The 19,465-nt window shown below is 39.6% G+C and overlaps 2 protein-coding genes across 2 annotated transcripts in view; one reads left to right on the top strand and one right to left on the bottom strand.

Moving 5' to 3' along the window:
* The window catches only part of LOC124155504 (neo-calmodulin-like), a 110,031-nt gene extending 104,013 nt beyond the window's left edge, over positions 1–6,018 (bottom strand). Inside the window, exon 1 of the mRNA XM_046529376.1 lies at positions 4,068–6,018. Within this exon, the coding sequence (XP_046385332.1) occupies positions 4,068–4,070 (3 nt within the window). The 5' untranslated portion in view covers positions 4,071–6,018. The remainder of the gene's footprint in view (positions 1–4,067) is intronic.
* On the top strand, positions 4,096–19,263 carry LOC124154923 (piggyBac transposable element-derived protein 2-like). The gene is made up of 2 exons (XM_046528698.1): positions 4,096–4,283; positions 18,201–19,263. The coding sequence occupies exons 1-2, from the start codon at positions 4,096–4,098 to the stop codon at positions 19,261–19,263; spliced, it is 1,251 nt and encodes a 416-aa protein (XP_046384654.1).
* The last annotated feature ends 202 nt before the right edge of the window (positions 19,264–19,465 follow it).

The following is a 19,465-nucleotide window of genomic DNA, read 5'->3' as shown; positions in this document are numbered from 1 at the left end:
AGTTTTTTTCTACTGTTGCGTTATGTTTAAAAATGCCTAAATTTAAATCATTACATAATAGAAATTAACATTTTTAGAAGCCATTGTAGTGAAAGTTTTTTTTCTAGCGATAATATTTATAAGTTTTATTTAAACAATTGAAATGTCCTGTTCTATAATTCTTCGCGTAATAATGTCGCGGGTTCGAGTCCCGCCTGAGTAAGTGACCTCTCTCCCTCGCGTTGCTATTCTTGATGGACCGCGAGGGCATCTAGTGCTATGAGCCTCGGTACAATTGCCACGGGTATTAATGAACCTGGATAGCGAAGTGGTCTGCGCATTGGCCCAGAAAGTCAAAGGTCCGTGGTTCGATTCCCAGTCCAGGTTTCTTTTTCAAATGATAATTCATGTATATTTCACCTCCCTTCACGTGGCAGGATTTGAAATATCACAACTGACCTTTATCTAGTGCTTAGGTGTTCGTTCTTGAACAGTTATTACTTGCTGGGAACCTTGATGTAAAGATCATTGTGAGTTGTTTTCAGAGCATGCGGAAAAAATAGATATAAAACGGAAATAAAGTATTATTAACATCTTCTTCGAAATGTATTCCCTCTGCATGATTTCTATTTTCCTCTCTCTCTCTCTTCAACTCTCAGGATTCATCACACTGTTTAATAACCCGCATACAAGTCTTCTGTCATGAAATCTCACCGCTGGCCGCTTCCGAAAACGATTTTAGCTGTCGAGACACATCTGTATTACTGTCATTTCCCTAGGCATATGCTTATCTTGAGAAATTGAGCTGTCACAGGGAGGATTGGAATTCTCTATCAAGTCTTAAAGAGAATAAAGAAGCCCAAAGAATTCATCTTTAATCCAATAATTACGAAATAAAAACGAATTTAACTGAAATTGAATTTTTTCTAGGAAAAATCCGCAACTAGATTAAAGGCTATAATTGGAGGCATACTAGAGGCCCCTATTAAAAAAATTGTAGGGGAGAAGGCAGCAACAATTGCCACTGTAAATTGACTGTGTGTGAAAGTGTGAGACCCTTGGTAATTAAATAACTATGCGGTTATCATTCACATTTAAATACCGCATTAAGTACCAAAAATCGGCAAAGGAGAAGGAAATTATGTATTTTCCTGCTAAAAGTTGATATTTTTTCCTTTAAATTTCACGCACATTGCGACCTCTCTGTGGCTATTATTTTATCTTTTTAGACCGAGTATTTTCTGAGCGTGTCTTCCATTGTAGCTGTTGAATAGCGTAGTACTGAGTGTGATTTTTCTGTTTTTAATCCAGATTATTTGATATCAGTAGTGTGTAACTTAAGAGCTACGCATTGGAATTTTTTTTTAGTAATAGCATGTTATTAGTGATTTTTGAACTACTATTCTCGGAATTGAATTGCGCGACGCGTCGAATTAATAGTCAGCTGTGTGTTATGAAATCAGCTTAGGAGTTCAAATGAAAGTCTTCAGTCTACAAATCTGGGAAATTCGTGATATTTAAAATTATCCAGCCACTGTTATCGTAAGTGACGTTAACCGCAGTCTAAATCCTTTTGTTTATGAATGTTTTCGAATTACCGCAGGAATATGTATGCACCAATCAGTATTTTTGTCACAAAATCCTCTTTTTTTGTTTTATTCTTGTGTCATTGTACTATACTGACCCGCTCTTGTGAATGAGAACAGCAAGTGTTGTTATTCTAAGTGAATTTATGTAACTTTGGACCACTCCCGCCGAGGACGGAAGGTTTGTTTTTGTTTTCGAAAAAACTAGCTTTATTGGCACAGTGAACTTTCTTTATAAATGAATGAATAAATTTTATTCTTGCTTTTGAGAACACAAGAGCAAATACAAAGACTTGTAACAAATTCTAATCAAACAAATAAAATGTACCTGTCATAATTCTCTTGGCAATGAAAGCAAAAATATTACACCGAAATAAAATTACAGAAATCTCATACGTAGTGAGAACATGAAGTAGTAATTGGGAGGAAGAGAAAAATCATGCAAAAATTTCCTAGATATTTTGCAAAAATATACGATTCAAATAAATTTATTCACGTTAGTACTCACTGAGCTAACAATTGATCAGTTTTTTTCTATGAAAGTTGACAGAGATAAAGATTGTTTCATAGATAACGACAGGAACTCCAGAGATTACTACCAGAGACGAGAAAAGATTTAAGATAAGCATTTGTCCGAGGTACAGGACGTAGGGGGTAGGAGGGATCAGTTCAAGTGGTTCAAGAATCAGAGGCCGATATTGGTTAGAAGAGAGGAAATATAAATGCTGGATTTTCGACCTAACAGAGAATGAAAAGAAATAAAACAAGTAAATTTTCACTAATTCTTGATTTACTTTGTGGTATTCCATTATTAGTTTTCCTGAATATCAGACAATCACAACAAGTGGTATAATTGATTGTCTGATATCCAGGAAAACTTAAAACAAGTAAATTTTACCCTATAGGAGATTCTACGATAAAGTTTCCACCGAGAAGAAGTTCTATGGCAAGTTTTGGCAAATTATGGTGGTGATGGAAGATATACCTACTCATCTTTACGAAGATCCTGAAAATTTTTAGGTATGAGTTTAAGAGGCGCTGAAGTTTATTCTCTAGTTCAATTAGAAGTTAGGACCAACGCGGAGCAATCAAGTGAGGTGAAAGCAAGCGTTGAGGTAAGCAATATATGAGTAGTTTCCGATCGCGTATTTGTTCATTTCTTACCCAAAAATATTTTATTTTCCCCTCGGCTTGGAGCTTGCGGGCCATTGCGTAAAGTTCCATATTGCATTGAGTTAGTGTTTCGCTTATATACTTAGGCTGAGCCGCTTACGTCGCTCCTTTCACACGACGGGAATGAAAAAATACTGTTAACAAGGTCACTTCTGACAAATCGTACGTTGAATATCATACTTTATGGCACTTTACAAACAACACCATTAACTCGCTCCATTTCGCGATGATGATCCACGAAGGTCCCAAGTAGTTGTGAGGGGAAGACGCCATGATTATTAAATCGGGCATTACAATTAGTGGAGGCTTCGGTATGACAAACATTGAGTGTCATATTATCGCGCATATTTGACGCATTGCATTGAGGTTCATTTCTGCGATACTATACATCCTGACCAGTCTAACCTATCCCATTTCATACACATTTGAAAATCTGGAAGCGTGGTGACCTGGAGTTTAGAACGGTGGGCTGCTGTTCGAAGGGTCTCCAGTTCAAATCCCTGGTGAAACTATCGGGTTCCCCGGACAAAATATCTTTAAAGTTCGAGGCGGTCAAGGAAAAGTTACCCTACCCTTAATTTGCGACATTCATTGACCTACGGCTATGTCTGGAGTGAGTCGTGCTCTTATTTATCCAAACTAACATTTCGGCTTGAACCACTGAGTGAGTGATTTGAATAACTGCACGTTGTTGTTCATGTTTATAATATCTACATCTGCATCTACATGCTGCTCCGTAAGCCCCCTCAATAGGCATGTGGCGTTGGGGGGGTGGGGGGGGGGGAGTGGTGATAGGACACCAGTCGTTTTAAATAAAACACTTCGTAAATTTCACATTTGATTTTACTAACGACCAGTTTCGTTGCTGTGCGACATCGTCAGGTCAGGTTACATGAAATTTTCTGTTTTTTTTTAATTAAGTAATTTCACTAAGTCACGCCTCAAACCATCAATTTTACACCAGTCGTTAACATGTAAAAAGGTAATGAACCAACCATGTTCCGCAGAGAGTTGCTGCAAGTTCTTCATTGCTCGGAGGAAAAAGGAATTATACGTATCCCATGGGAAAAAAAAAAAAAAACGTTTTAAAGAGCATACTCAGCTATGCAACTCGTTTGGAAGGCGGGGACTTTTCCCCGCCGCCGCCGAGGCTGGCAACGCATTATTGCTGCGCAAATTATACTTAGCACTACGCAGTTTTTGGTCTCAGTTTGATAACTTCCAATCGCGTGACTATTTTTGTGAGCTGACGCTGATGAGAAATCCGTCTTCCTTGGGGGTTGGATCTGTCACTAAGGGATGAAAAGGGGATGGGAAAAGCGTACTCACCATGATGAGCGAGCGCAGTTGATCGAGGATGTTGGTGGGAGCTGACGGCGAGTTGCTGCTCCGGTGCGCGAATGGAAGCGATGTGCTGGACGAGGGGGGTCCGTTGGAGGAGGCGGCGGCCTTCCTGGAGGCGATCGAGGAGGAGGATGAGGAGGTGGAGGAGGCGTTGGTGGCGGTGGAGGAAGGGGAGGGGGAGGAGGAGTGGGACGGGAGGAAGTGACCGATGAAGGCTAAGATCTTCCCTTCCAACGTGACGGCGGAATTTCGACACCTGTCCACCGAATTAAAACGAACTCCTTCCCACCTTCCCGGCTCTTCTAAGAAGGGGACCGCCTATCGCCCCTATCGTAGGGGAGCGGGCGCTGCCAATCCCGCCTCTTGTCTTTTGTGTGGGGGCGTCCGGCCCCGGGGACGCCGGGGTGCTTTCCCCCAGTACTGTCCCTCCTCCTTCCCGAGCTCTCTCCTTGGGGGACTCCTCTCCTCTCTCGGCTGTTCCGCAAACGTCACTAGAGGTTGTTTATGTTTCGCGGCGTTTCCGATTGCCGCCGCTTTATGCGCCGATAGCGTCCTCGAGTCGTGTTTACCTCCTTCGACGGGTTGAAACAAAAGGGAGACGTTGTTTATCGTGGTCCTACCCTTGCTACGTCTTTGCTCGCAAAACCTTCAGAAGGAACGCTTGCCTATATCTTCTCGAAATAAAATCACCAGACTATAGTCTTATTGCGTGTTGTTTTTCTATCCCTCTTATGAGCACTCACTACTCCCGCGGCTCCTGAACATATAAAGAGCCTTGAAGCTTTGTTTCAATCTATATTCAAAGCGCTCTAGACTGCGGTTCTAATCTATCCGTTCTGATCGCAGAGACCGCTACTTGAAAGGTACTAAAAGAAACCTATCGTAGAAGCTACGGAAAAAATCATTCGTTCAAAGAGAGATATCCACTCTGATGCTGGATTTTCGTCTTTTCGTTTGCAATTTCAAGTTTGCATGACACTCGTTGTGTAATGGTAACAATATTCACATCGTTCTCCTCAAACTTTTCGTAGAGTGGATAATGATGGAATACCGTTTTGAGAATCTAAAGAATGCATTCATTAATTACTAGTTAAATAATTCTGGACTTAAAGTCACTGCCACATTTATTGCAACAGAAACCATGCGCTAGGTATCATATGAATAAAGCTGCGGCCACTGACTGAGTTTCTTGATAGACAGTATAAGCAATAACTCCAGGTTGACGCAATATCTAAGGTATTGGCCATACGATACCGTCTGTTTATATTTTATACTCCGTACTTTCCTTCTAGAACAATCTCCGTGTCCGTAGGTCCCACTATCAGAGCAAAAAGACCCGCCTTCACTAATCAATCTTTTGTCTGACCAGTAATTTCTAACTAATCACGAGAATATTAATACCTGAGTTGTATTTGCTGAACAAGTTTTCTTGGAGAACGTGCGGGAAATCTTTTAGGTGTCGTAATATTAAAAACACTGCCGTTCCCCTGTCTTGTGGATAATTTCGAAAAAGTTTCTAACGTCCCTATCTCAAATTGTACTCACTCCTGCCGATGCTAAATGCTCTGATTTCACTCTGAAAAATGCTCGAAAGTGGAAAGTGACATTTTTACAAGCGCCTGACTTTTCTTTTCGGAATAATACTCGTATCTACGAGTCCAAAAGTCGACGCTGAGTGACCCGCCCACACCCTGTAGTATTTACGGCACCGGCTGCCACCTGCAGATTTTATCCTTCTCGAGTCTTTCGCCACGTACTGCGATGAACTTCCCCACCGCTCCCAACGCTCCACCGTGGGTCCAACTTCCTCGGAGAATCGCGTCGTCGCCTCGCCCTGAACGCTCTTCTTCCTCGTCGCACTTCGTTCTTTTTCGCCGCCGTCCGTCGCACTCCGCTGCTGTTGAGCGTTTCGCTCCCCGCAACTGAGTGTTTGGTGTTGGGCTCTCTCTCTCTCTCCCTCACTCCGAGATCCGCGAAAGAGGGATGCTGTGGATGAAGAGGGGTGGGTGGTCGTCTGCACGTGCGCGGGCCGCGACGGCCCTGCTCCCTGGCGGCGGAGGCGCGGAACAACGCCCGGGGTCGTTCTCACCCCCAGCGCACAGTTCACACCCCCAGTGGGAACGGCCAGTCTGGCTGGACGACAGTGATTTTAGGCGTCTTTTTGGAGGAAAATCTTCGAGTTAAGCAAAACCTGTTGATTTTCTGGAAAACGATGAGATGAGAAACGATGAGAAAACGACTTGGCTTTCCCACCGGGTATAGGGGCTCACTTTTATCGATTTCGTCTCGAATAGGTAATTTCCTGCAAATTTAGAACTTTAAAGATTATATGCTGATTTACTGAGAAGTCATGAAGATAATTTGTCTGGAGAAAGTGGAAACGCAATTTATTACTGTAATACTCGCAGAATCGCCAAGTTTCTTGGAAAAGTCTTCATTACTAATTTATTTACTTTATTGAATTATTAAAATTCATTTTCTCGTGGCCAGTGGCGAAAAGTGGGGGAAAATTTCTGTAATTTTCATTATGTTCCTTGAAAATAATTATCAGGTGATTATTATTTAGATATTATTAAATAAGAGTATAATTGTAATTGAATGCTGAAACGTCGAATATTTTTTTCTTCCAATTTTATTAGTTTTAAATAAACCTTTCCCATTTTTGAATCTCCTTAACCTCGAATAAGAGATTACGGCAATGGGTACTAGTCCCCATTATATTCTATGAGGGGTTCTCATCAGGACACGCTTTAATAGGCTAGATTTGGTGACGCAGTTTCCTAATGTCACTCTGATGTTGCAATAACACTAGTATCTTCTATTTATATTGAAAATTAATATTTCACGATGGAAATAGAAGAAAAAAATAGAAAGAATAGCTGAGTTGTGAAACTAGCACTCAGCACTCCCCGGGTTCCGAATAAATCCTTTCCCTCTCATTCCCCCCACCCCAAAACCCCTCGACTTCTCAACACTCTTCCCGTGTTCCTGGCCAGGGTGGATCCCCGTCCCTTTCGTCGTGGGAGGAATGCATCAAGTGGGTGGCCAGCGCCACTCTCGGGAGAAGTCGGCAGCGGGGATGTTTTCGAGTCTGATGTGAATAGATGGTTGGCCTAGTTGATTCATCGCAGAGTAGGATTAGGGAGTTGTGGAAGAGAATTAAGTGCGAAATGTGTTTTCTAAATTTCTAGATAGGGTTCGGTGGTTCCAAATTGAAAAATCAAGTACAAGTGCTTCTAAATTAATTAGGCTTGGAGTGGCTAGAAATTCTGAGGATACCTATATGGCTTAGATTGTTTGAGAAATTGATTATTGATGTCACACAGAGCGACATATCTTTCAGAGCGACACTCAGAACGCCACCTTAAAACATCTTTATATTTTTAGATCGGATAGAAACCATAAATTAACAGATAAATATTGCCGAACGGTTGGATAAAGGAATTATTTTTCCCCCCGAACAATTATGGACTTTGTTAAATGCAAGGCGGAACTTCGTATGTGCATTTATTTCCTTTTTACTTTTCAACTGCTCATGTCCTAACATCCCCCGCCACACGCCTAATGCGGGGCAGTACGCAGGTTGAGATGTAAATGTATAATTTTCTGAATCGAAGTAAGGAGTTTGATATTAATAGGATTATGTTAATAGGATAATTAATGGAAAAATCTTCGATTCATCATAGAGAACAATGCCAGAATAGTGGAGGAGGTTGATGTGGCATGGATGGGATACAATGATTTGAAATTAAATATCAGGGCCAAGTGCGTTGAAATTTATATATAATTTCGATTCAAAGTCCAGAATGGGAGTGAACCTTCTGGTGGAAAAATTTTGAGCTAATCAAAATCCGATGATTTTCTGGCAAAAGATGAGTTGCATCTTGAGTTGGATTTCCCACCGGGTAAACCGGGAAAAAGGGACTCACTTCCATCGATTTCGTCATGAATAGGCAATTTCCTGCAAATTTGGGAGTTAAAAGATTTTTTGCTGATTTCCACAGCAATTATAAAGAGATTTTTATGGAGCAAATGGTAACGCAGGTTTTCACTGGAGTTAATTGTAGAATAAAAAGCTTTCTTCAAGCGCATCAAAACTGTGGAACAAAATTAAGGTTTCTTAAAATGAATGTTAGCTACTCTTGAGAAGTGAAGTCTAAAGTTGTTAATCGCATTCCACTTAAATAGTAGCTGTATTGACCTTTGACCTCTGCTTTAGAGAATATTCATGATTATATATTAATCCCATAACTCAGCTGTTCCACCGAAACTCACCAGTAATACATTGTGATAAAAAGAGGTATTGATTCCCCAGGGAGTGAAATATAGTGAAAAGGTAAAGAGACAAGTATGGATACTAATTAACATTAATTGTGCGGTACCAATTATTTTGGATCTCACTTATCTTCTGTTACATATGATTAAGCTTCGAATTGCAGTGACTTATTCTCCTCTTTTCATTGATTTTTGGAAATGCAATTTGAGTAAGTGTTTTCGTGCGCAGAAGCGTGGACGGGAATCGTAAAATGCGCGCTATTCACGCATTTCATAGTCAATTTATTGCTGGCTCAGGTGTTTGTTCAATTAAAGTCGTGAAGTATCGGTTGCCATTTTCATAGCGCAGTGCCAACGTTACACTATTCCTGGTATCTGATTTATATCCTATGCAATACGGCCTCCTCATGGATTTTTGCTAAAAAAATAATTAGATAAAAATGAAGTTATCGCATTGTATCGGTTAGGCTCATGTTTTTCTTTGCTCTAGGGGAATTTCCACCGTAATCAGTACTTGTTTCACCATCCGATGTTTTTTTATCCTTAATGCTAACGGCTTATGTGATATGAATTAACCATTGTTACTTAGACACGCCATCTGTATTAGTGACTGACTGCAAATGACATTGTTGTAGGCCAACGTTGGTAGATTTTTAACAAGTATTTGATGTTAAAGACGTAATTGTGTATTTAATTCCCAGTGGTAAGTTGTTGATAGTGAGATTGAGATATTTGGATCATTGGGATATTAAAGCTAGGCAATGGACGGATCCAAGAAAATAGAATTTTGAAAGAAATAATAAATAATGTTTTGGAATACTATGGAGAAATACTGTGGCGTAATTTGGTGTCTGAAGCCCAGTAATGTTTCCTAAATATTCTATCAGCCTATGAAATATACTCCATGCATTCAGGATAAAAGGGTAGGCATACATAATTTCATCAATCACCGGTTCTGCGTGACGTAATTATACAGTTAGATACAACCGGAGAATTTATTCATTATTTCATCAATAAGAATTGTAACCACATGTTATTGTCCTCCTGCTGTTTACCTTGTAAATATTTTGTGAATCATACATATCATTTATTTGATGCTTTTATCATCGATGTTTCCAAAGTTTTATATTTAAAAACGCTTTATGTAAAGGTGTTTGCAACATTTGAAGTCCTTTTTGAAGCCCAAAGAATAGCCCGTGGAATTTTGCATCAAGTCAGGTTTCTTCATGTATCAAGAGAACATGAAATTGGAAATACTTCAATTTTGAATCCTATTACTCATTGACGTACGTGTGAAAATGATCCCTCGAAGTTTGGAATGACTATTTGACGATTGGAAAGTGTAATTATGTGGCGGATAACAAAAATAGTTTCGTATCAATTAATAATAACGTCAAAATTAAACGGTTCAGGTTATCATATTCTGAAAATGAGGGTAAATTACACTCCCAGTAAAATTTAAATGTTTTGGTTGAAAAGGATTAAGTCGGAATCGACCTTTCTGATGGTTTTTCAAATGAATTAAAAATTCAGACCTTTGATGTCAGTTATTTGTAAAAATTTTGTATTGTAAATTTGATGTAATTTGGTCAAAATTTTCCTTTGTTTGAACGACAAATTAAAATCACTTGTTAATTATTTTAAACTTGTCATTCCATTGGATTCCGTTCTAAAGTGACGGTGGAAGTTTTTCCCTATTCTTAATCCTGTAAGATTAATCAAGCCTATAGGTGTGATATATTAACCCGTCCGCAGTACGATATAACACAATTTATACCCAATTCCTCCAAGACATCACTCACGATCAATTTCGCGTTAAAAGTTTTCGGCATTACAAGACGTATCAAGACTTTCATCTCCTTTGCTTTGAAGGGAAGAGATCATTAAAATTCAATTACACTCGCCGCAGGATTGCTTTAAGAATCTTGAGCTCTCCCATTTACATGCAAATTTTTCTTGGTGAATATCCATAAGTCTCACCAATATCAGCGGCATAGATAACATCTTCTTTCCATTAACTTGATGAACCGTGATTTTAAATTTCGGTTTCATGTCCATGATGACAACTTTTTTAAATTCCGAGTATTTTTTATCACCTTAGTCTTTTAATCAATTGGATCGTGTAATTTTTCCGGAGCTAGACCGTTGAATGTTAAGGTCTTGAATCTGAATATATTCCTTGCGTCAATCTAATTAATGTCAATACCATACTCTTAGTCATAGCGTCATAATTTTCTAGACTTCGATTGACTAAAGTTTAAATTTTATAAATCAGTGCATAATTTATGATGTGTAATTATTGTGCTAGTGCACACATTGACAACTATTTGACAAATATGAAAGCATTTTCTTCATAATCATCAAGCTTTTCTGATTTTTAAATATTATATTCATAGGAAGGTATTTGAGAAATATTATATTAAAAATAGAGTGATTGCTTTTTTTGCTGTAATTTTCCAGTTTAACACACCCGAATATTTATCAAAGACTTAGACTTGCCGAACACCGGAATGAAAGAAATTTATCAGAAGAAAACATTAGAGAAAGGTTGTCGTACTTGTTACTGACCAACGTTTACTCTATTCATTAATATCTTTTACGCTTGAATAATTATGGGAATAATTCTTAGAATTCTGTAAGCATTATAATGGCATAAGACGTTTGAAAACAAGGTTGTGTAATAAGGTTACTCTACATAAGGTAAGAAAGAAATTTGACAATTGCTTGTAAGGTACAATGCCCACAAAGCATTCCAGGACTGATTCCAGATATATAGGAGAATACTCGGAGGCATACATTTATGTAAATATTGGTTAAATGCTGAGAGTTAATCCATCATTAGTAGGAAATATTACCAAAAATAATACTCCATTCATCTTCTTTTCTCTTTTTTACTGGGAAACGTTTCCGTAATATTTTTGTTGCGTCAATAACTGCATATCCTTTCAGTAATAGGCGTGAGAAATTCCTCATCTCTGCAATGTGTTCCTATAGTCAAATATTAATTCTGCTGCTATCGCTTAACCGATTATATGCATATTCATCGTATCTAAAATCTCGGGAGAAATTGTATCAACAATCAATAAATCAATTGTATCAAGTCGTGATGTACAATTTTATGAAAAAACTAAGTAATTCCAATTTTTCATAAATATTGATGAAAGAATATTATTCACAATTAAATTCCTTCATTGTTGAACATTAAATATGTGATTTTCAGCATGAGATAAATGAATGTATTTTTCGGTCAACGCTTTTTATCTCATTATGAGATATTGGCCCTATATCATTTCTACGAAAGTAATTTTTCTTCAATTTTCGGCATCAAAATGGCAATAGCTTGAAATTAATAACGTTTTGGTGAGAGGGAATCGTTTCATGTTTGTCAGGAAATTCAAGTTACATGACTCCTGCAATTCATTTTTTGCCGATCACAAAAGTCACTTCTTTCCTCTCATCATTTATGTTTTTTATATCGGCAGAAATAACAAGGCATGTGGATGGGAATGTCAGAAAAGTTCAGATCTCCAATTAATTTTATACAACGGATGACAAAGAATGAAAAAGAGAAGGCATGCGTAAATATAAAAAGACTTCCCTATGAGAGACATGAGTATAGGACTGCTTCGAAAAAATACTAGGATTATATTAATAGAAAAAAATCTTTATCAGAGCCCTGGAATTTTTTCCGATTTTTAGATGCGATAAAATATTGCGTGAAGACCAGTGGCGGAGACATATGGGAGGTGAAGGGGGGGGCGCGCCCCCCTTTGCGGGACCGAATTGCCGAACATTGAAGAACCGCAATTGTAACTTTTTTATATCATAGGGTGGCATTGTCTCGTGTAAAATCAGTTTAAAGTAAAACTTTCTTAAACTTTGCATGTGACACAATTATTTGTCGTTATAGCAAAATTAAAGGTAGCTCAAGATATCTTTTGCGCCTTCCTTTAGTTTTTCTTTATCCGCAACTGGTGAAGACCGCCATAACATTCTACGAAGCTCGGTAGATCATCCTTGGTGGGGTATGCTTAATTTTGTCCCCTAATATGGCATGTTATTTTCCCTAATGTAATTCATTTTACCGTGGTACTCTTTAGATCTACTCGACACGACTCTTTTTTTCGTTCTGCGATGGGATTGTGGTTGAGTCCCCGTGAAGTTGCACTCATATCCCGACTTTCGTGTTTAGCATGCTTTCCTCGCAGATGCCGTCCGCCTTTTCCCATTATCTCCCTCCTCCGAATTCTTTAACGAGATATTTCCTTCCTATGGGTTGTTTTCTTCCTGGCCTCTGTCTTTTACCCGGAGCGCCCCCTCCTCCTCACTTAGCACGTGTCCAACCTCCTCTTCTCCTTCCCCTCCCTTCCAAACTTCCCGCCCAACCCTCCCCTCCCTCCTCCGAACTAATCTTTCCTGACGTCTCCCCTGCGATGGATAAATCTCTCCCCTTTCCCTCACTTCAGGATTCATTCTCTTTCCATTCCCGCGAAATCTGTCCATTTTCTCTCTCTCTCTCATTCCTTTCCTCCCTCTTCCTCCCTTCCCTCTGCTTTCTCGTCGACTTCGGTGCTTCTTCCTTCCTGTTCCTACCGTCACTTCGAGCCGTCCGTTTAGATGAACATCCTCCCACGCCGCCACCACAACAGATTCGAAACAGCGCGTGTTTTTCGACAACTGATTGCTCGTCCCACTGAAATGTGTTTCGGATGAAAAAAAGCTGTTATCCTTTATTCGAACTCAGTTGGAAATACATAAAAGCTTCCTTAGTTTGCGATTCGAAGTCATTGCTGTTAACATGGGATTTGATTCTTTAAATCCTTTACAACCCAAAATACTCAACCAGAGTGATGGTGAATTTACCATTTTGGCCAGTATTTTACCATATATTCTACTAGATGAATGGGTGGGAAAAATAAAATGACGACTTAGTTCAAGCTGAAAATCTAGCCCAGAAATTCATAGAATACTTGAATTTGAGTCAATTTAGATTAACTCATAAAATTTATTATTTACGGATGCATTTAATCATAAAACATAAAAAAGACCTATCTATTGCCTGCCTACTCGTTCTTTATGCAACATTCAAACTATCTTGTTTTCATCGTGCTGAACAATTTGATAATGGAAAAAATTTATCATCTGTTTTTAATTTGATGAGAAGTTCTCGTTTTACTTCTAAGCTGAAGGTAGGAATAGAGGATTCCTTGTTAGTTTTAAAACATTTAAAATGTATTGGTGTTTTCAAAGATAAATGAAATACTGTGATCATCGCTATTTTAAATTTTCACTCGCACATATTTTATATAAATATCTAACTCTAAAATAAAATTTTGTTTTCATTCTTAGAACTAAAAGGTGCATTCATAGTTAGTTTCTTACAAAATAATGGTAAATTCTAAAATCCTTCTCTACCGCGAGGTTACCGATTGCGATATCCCGATTTCCTCGAAAATCCATTGTTTTCGCCGCGGATAACTAATCGAATCTCAGCCATAGAGGCTTCTATAAATGATTCATGCGATGAATTTTATGTCATTTGCCGTTTAATTTCGACGATAGCATTTCCTTATTAATATATATGGGTAAAGAGGAGGCATAGGGTGCGTAAAATTTGTACTGAGGCGTTGATAAAATTGATCGTATAATGATAGTTGGTTATCATACTCATAAATTATAAAATATCGTACTTAAAATTACAATAAAAATTCGTAGACTTCCTTAGCAGTTATTCTTCTGGTAAATGCCTGTTTTGAAGTAATATACCGTTGTAATGTCTTTGCGATCACTTTTGATTTTCATGTTAAAAGTTTGTTATTCCACTATAATAGTCTCATATCAATGTCTTCGTCAAATTTTATGATTAATGCATGAATGGAAAGCCAAGCTCTATCGTATATACTCTTCTTCATTGATTTTTGTTAAACCTCTTCATGTCGACTGATTACAGTGATTTCATTCTTTGCGGTTTCAGCTATCCGAAAAAAGAATGTTTCTAAATAAATTATCAATATATTCACCTCGAGTACGTTTTTTGCCTAGGAATTTGATTTGTATTTCTAGCCAGTACTCTCGATAGAGCGTTCGAGCGAACCATTATGACTATCATGTTCAATGAAGCGATATCACCCTTCTGAAAGCGATGGTTTCCGCGAAATCGATGGAGCATATTTCATGGGGTGGGCGAACATTCTTCCATGCGATCCTAGCGCTCTCTCCAACAATCCCTTCGACCCCTGCCGGCGGCGCGGCGCCTCCCTGCTGAGATTTCTCCATCCGATTGTGAAGGAGCTCTCTCCCGTTTTCTGATCTCGATATCGGGCCTATCTGACGTTGAATTTCCAGCTCCGACAAAGAGCCTCGATAATGTGAAAGCCCTATTTACGCTGCATTGCCAAAGGGGGCCTTGTATATCCCTGAAACGAATGCAATTTATATTGTTCCACTTCTTAGATTCGTCAAGCAAGTTGTGGGATGATTTTCGGATGAAAAAGTCAAAGAGAGGTGCTATGTCGCGCTCTCACGGCTACACCTTAAATATTCAGCGAGAATTTTCGGGAAGAAAGACTTAATTCGTGAAATTAATAAAATATAAAAAAGGAAAACTGCGTGATTCGGCAAAAACTGCTGCGGACGAACAGAATGCGTTGCCCAAATGTGAAGCGAATTAGGCTGGGAGCCACTAGAGACGCGAAGCTGCGCGATAGGCTTAGATTGCTTGGGAAATTGAGAATGGATATCTTTAAGAGCGACATATTGGAGCTCCACTGTATTTCCAGGTCCGATGGAAACTATTAAAGAGATATTTTTCCAGAGGGATAGGTATGGAAATTGGTTTTTCTCCCTAGCTATTAAGGACTGATAAACGCTGGGCGTTATTTCGTCAGACCATTTCCATTTTATTTGTTAATAGCGGGTGTCCTGACGACCCCGCCACACGCCTATTGAGGTAGCTTGCGGGGTAGTATGTAGATGTGGTTATAACGAGAATAGGTTCAGGATATACTTCGTGAATTAGAGATAGCATATTGGAAAGGATGATTTGTGAACGATTTCGCACAATTGATTGAAAACCCTACTAGTTTCGACAACTGTAGAATTACAAGGCAAATGTAGTATTAAACATCTCTAAATGGAAGTATATGCGCATGTGTTTTGGAATAAGGATACGCTTGATGGAGTCCAGGCGAGTGGAGTTGAGCCGTGCCTCCCTCTACGCTATCGGTGAAGCAGCTTGGCGGGTGGTGAAATCCTCCGCCATAAGGAAATGGCCTCCGGTAGGTAGGGGCCTAGCATTGGTGGCGTCAAATGGGCCCAAACATATTTAAGGGAATGTTTGTCCGCGAGCGGTGTGCATTGTTTTGCTAAAGCTCTTGTCGAGTGTTTGGGCGTGGGAAGAGCTGCTCCCGAGAGGCGACCAAAGGCACATTTTTCGACCACCGCTGCCTCCTACAGCCAAGGTAACAATCTTCCATCCCTGTTTCTAACCTCGCCTTTTCCCCGAGTCTTTTCGTTGGTTTCCTGGCTACCACAGTTCAGAAAGGTGATTTTTTTGTTAATCGACCGTTTCTTTTGTTATTTTATTTTTTGATATTCGTGTTCAACCGTGGCTTTTTATTTTTTTTGTGCTTTACACTCCTCCGCATACCCCCGGTCCTCAAAGTACGTTTCAGAATTACAGGTAATTAGCCTACGATGTGCAGCTGATGCTTAAAGATTCTTTCTTGTGGGACACTGATGAAATAAGGAACTTTCATCGTTGACTCAGAGGCAGGGGCGCAGCTAGGAGTTAAGGCTGGGGGGGAGGGGGCTTCGACATAATGGCCTCAGCGACTGAGGAATAGGGTAGTTTCCTTCATCAAAGAAAACGAAAGGTATTGATTGCGATTCGTATCCAGCATTAATGCATTCATAATATACAAATTATTTGGTTTTAGAAATCCCAGGTTAGACGAATGTTAATGGTCAATTTTAGCCTCATTTGAAAAAGGCCAGATTGGCGGTCATGCGAAACCAGTCCACGCGACGTCACAGTGACCCAGATGCTATACGAGTAGTCAGGAGTTTTACATCGTCTGAGATCAGGGACGCAGCTTGGAATTAAGGCTGTGGGGGTTTAGGTGCAACTAATACCGGGGTGTGAGGGGGTATGGAATACCCACCAGGATAAGCGGTAGGTGCGAGATTAATGCATGGCGGAATTTTAAGATAAAGGATTCAAAATGCTGAGTTTTACGGCTTTCTGAGGGATATTTTATTACTCCTTACACTATTCTATTAGTAATATCATTCCATTAAAGTAAAATGGATTAAACTTAAAAATTTCTCTGAGCTCTGGAGGGGGGGGGGGGCGGTGTATCCCCCAAAACTCACCCTCGCTGCGCCACTGCTCAGAGGCTTTCTATGCATAATTCATTTCAGTGAAAAACTGTTCACTGTGACTAGATATTTATCGATTGAAAAACCGGGCTATTTGTAAGAACTCAGTTGTTTTCTAAGCTTATGGCGCAATACATCTTATCTACCGCATCCCGTCCCGTTGATTTTCAGTCATGCTGACTATAGCAAGCATTAAATGAATTATACCCACACACAACAAATTATTTTTAGAATGTATTCAGTGCTTTGTATATATTCAACATTAAGTAGATAATTTTTTATTTCCACCCTCAGGCTCTGAGTACACTGTATCATCATCATCACTGGTCAACAATCCTAGGATTGGTTTGACGCAGCTCTCCACTCAGTTCTCCTATCAGCTAATCTTTTCACACCTACGTATTTCTTCTCTTTCACATCTCTCTTTACTTGTTCCATATATTTTGTTCGAGGTCTTCCTTTTCCATTCTTGCCTTCCACCTGTCCTTCGACAATTGTCTTCATCAGGCCATCATGTCTCAAGATGTGGCCTATAAGGTTGTTCCGTCTTCTCATTAAGGTTTTCATGAGGCTTCTCTTCTCTCCTACCCTTCTTAGGACTTCCTCGTTACTAACTCGGTCGATCCATTTGATTTCCATCATTCTTCTGTATCACCACATTTCAAAAGCCTCTATCCTTGCTTTCTCCGCTGCGGTCATTGTCCATGCCTCACTTCCGTATAGGAGCATACTCCAGATGTAGGTTCTTATAAATTGTTTCTTTACTTCCATATTTAACCCATTAGTGCCCGTCGGCAACTTTAGTTGCCATGCTACATTTTGTCTCATACAACGTTTACTAAGTAGTCAATTCATATGATTCTTCGTGTGTGCTTTTACTAGACCTTACATTGTTGGCCAGCGCTGCTAGTTCCTCGTCAGTTCGATTGTGTTTCGCGTACTGGTCGGATTACTGCAGCTCCTCCAGGTGTTCAGCCGACGACTGGTGACTATCTTCTTTATCATGTTAGCTGAGGACTTTTTCCGTATTATATTCACTAATATTTATTTTTCCACTTATAGTGAAAACTTTAATGAATTACTATCCAAATTATTACGTAGAAATATGGTTTTGTTTTTTTTCTATGCCAATGTAAAAAGTGATGGCAACTTAAGTTGCCGACGGGCACTAGCGTAGTCAAAAATTGCAAATATTCGTATTTTTTTGATTTAATTCAGTTTCAAAGTAGTATAAGTACTTAAACAGTAGCTATTAAAACTTTATTGAGTACTTTTGAACTTTTCATGCATTATTCGGTGTTTTGTTCTTCTAATCTTCCTAAAATATCGATATATTTTTGATTAAATAGCAGGTTGCCCATTTTTTTGGCATTGGGAAAAAGCACTATTATTTGCAAATTCTATCGAAATAAGGTCGGTTTCATTTGCTATGTTACACACCATTGTTTATTAATTCGCTTTTAGGGCCCATAGGAATTGTATTAAACGAGGCTTGCGCCTGAATGAAATTCTAGATGCCCTATTGGAGGACGATGTTTCCCCGGAAAGCATTGCCATTTGCCCTCCCGTTGAAGAGAAGGGAATGATAAGCGATCAGGATTCCGATCTTTCTGACGAGGAGGTGGAAGGAGACTTCAGCCATCTTCCGGCTCGTATTCTGCAGTCAGAGGTTCATGCTGACTTCTCCGAGGAGGCTGAGGAGAGATTGGTCCAGAATGGACGGGGTAATTTCAGTGAAATGTGTGAAACCTCGGTAACGCTAACCGTGAAGAAGCCCAAGAAGCGAAAGCGTTGTTACCCCGTGCGATGTTGGGAGGAAAACTGTCAGGACTTTGCTTCCAAAATTGAAAATGTATCGCCAAAATATCTCCCCAATGCGGAAGACCATTTGCGCGAAACTGTGAACTCCCCATTTGATGCCTTCAAAGCAATTTTTTCGGAATGTTTAGTGAATCGTATAGTCATAGAAAGCAACCGGTATGCCGCCCAACATCTTGTTCATGGTTTAGAGGCAACAAGTGACGAAATACATTCATTAATAGGGGTAATGCTTTTGTCAGGATACCACCGCCTCTCTCAAAAGAGAATGTATTGGAAGGTGGACCCGGATTGCCACGTGAAAATAGTTGCGGATGCAATAAGGCGAAACAAGTTTGAAAATTTACTTCGCTACCTTCACCTGGCAGATAATGATGCTAACAATGGGAGTGACCGAATGTACAAGGTACGTCCTTTGTTTGATTTCCTCAACCAGGCATTCAAACAAATAGAACCGGGGAACAGTTTGAGCATCGATGAGAGCATGATTCTCTATTACGGCCGGCATGGGAGCAAACAGTTTATTAGAGGAAAACCCATTCGCTTTGGATTCAAGCTGTGGGTTGCTGCTGATCCAACAGGCTACATACATCATGCTGAGCCTTACTGCGGTTCATCCACTCGTCTTCCTGACACTGGGTTGGGCCAAGGGGGGGGACGTTGTGTTAGGTTTAGCAGAGGATTTCGACAACCTATTTACGTCAGTTGAACTTTTAACTGAGTTGACCAAAAAGAGATTGGGAGGAACAGGGACATTGCGAGAAAACAGAGTCGGATCAAATATGAAGCTACCTGACCAGAGGGCTTGGAAAAAGACGAACAGGGGTTCTACCGGTTTTTCCGCTTCTTCTTATCTAATTGCGGTACGGTGGAATGATAACGCCGTTGTCACCGTTCTCTCAAATTGTGAA

This window comes from Ischnura elegans, chromosome 3, assembly GCF_921293095.1.
Source record: "Ischnura elegans chromosome 3, ioIscEleg1.1, whole genome shotgun sequence".
Taxonomy (NCBI): domain Eukaryota; kingdom Metazoa; phylum Arthropoda; class Insecta; order Odonata; family Coenagrionidae; genus Ischnura; species Ischnura elegans.
The sequence above is the reverse complement of the archived record's forward strand: the minus strand, read 5'-3'. Positions and strand labels throughout refer to the sequence as shown.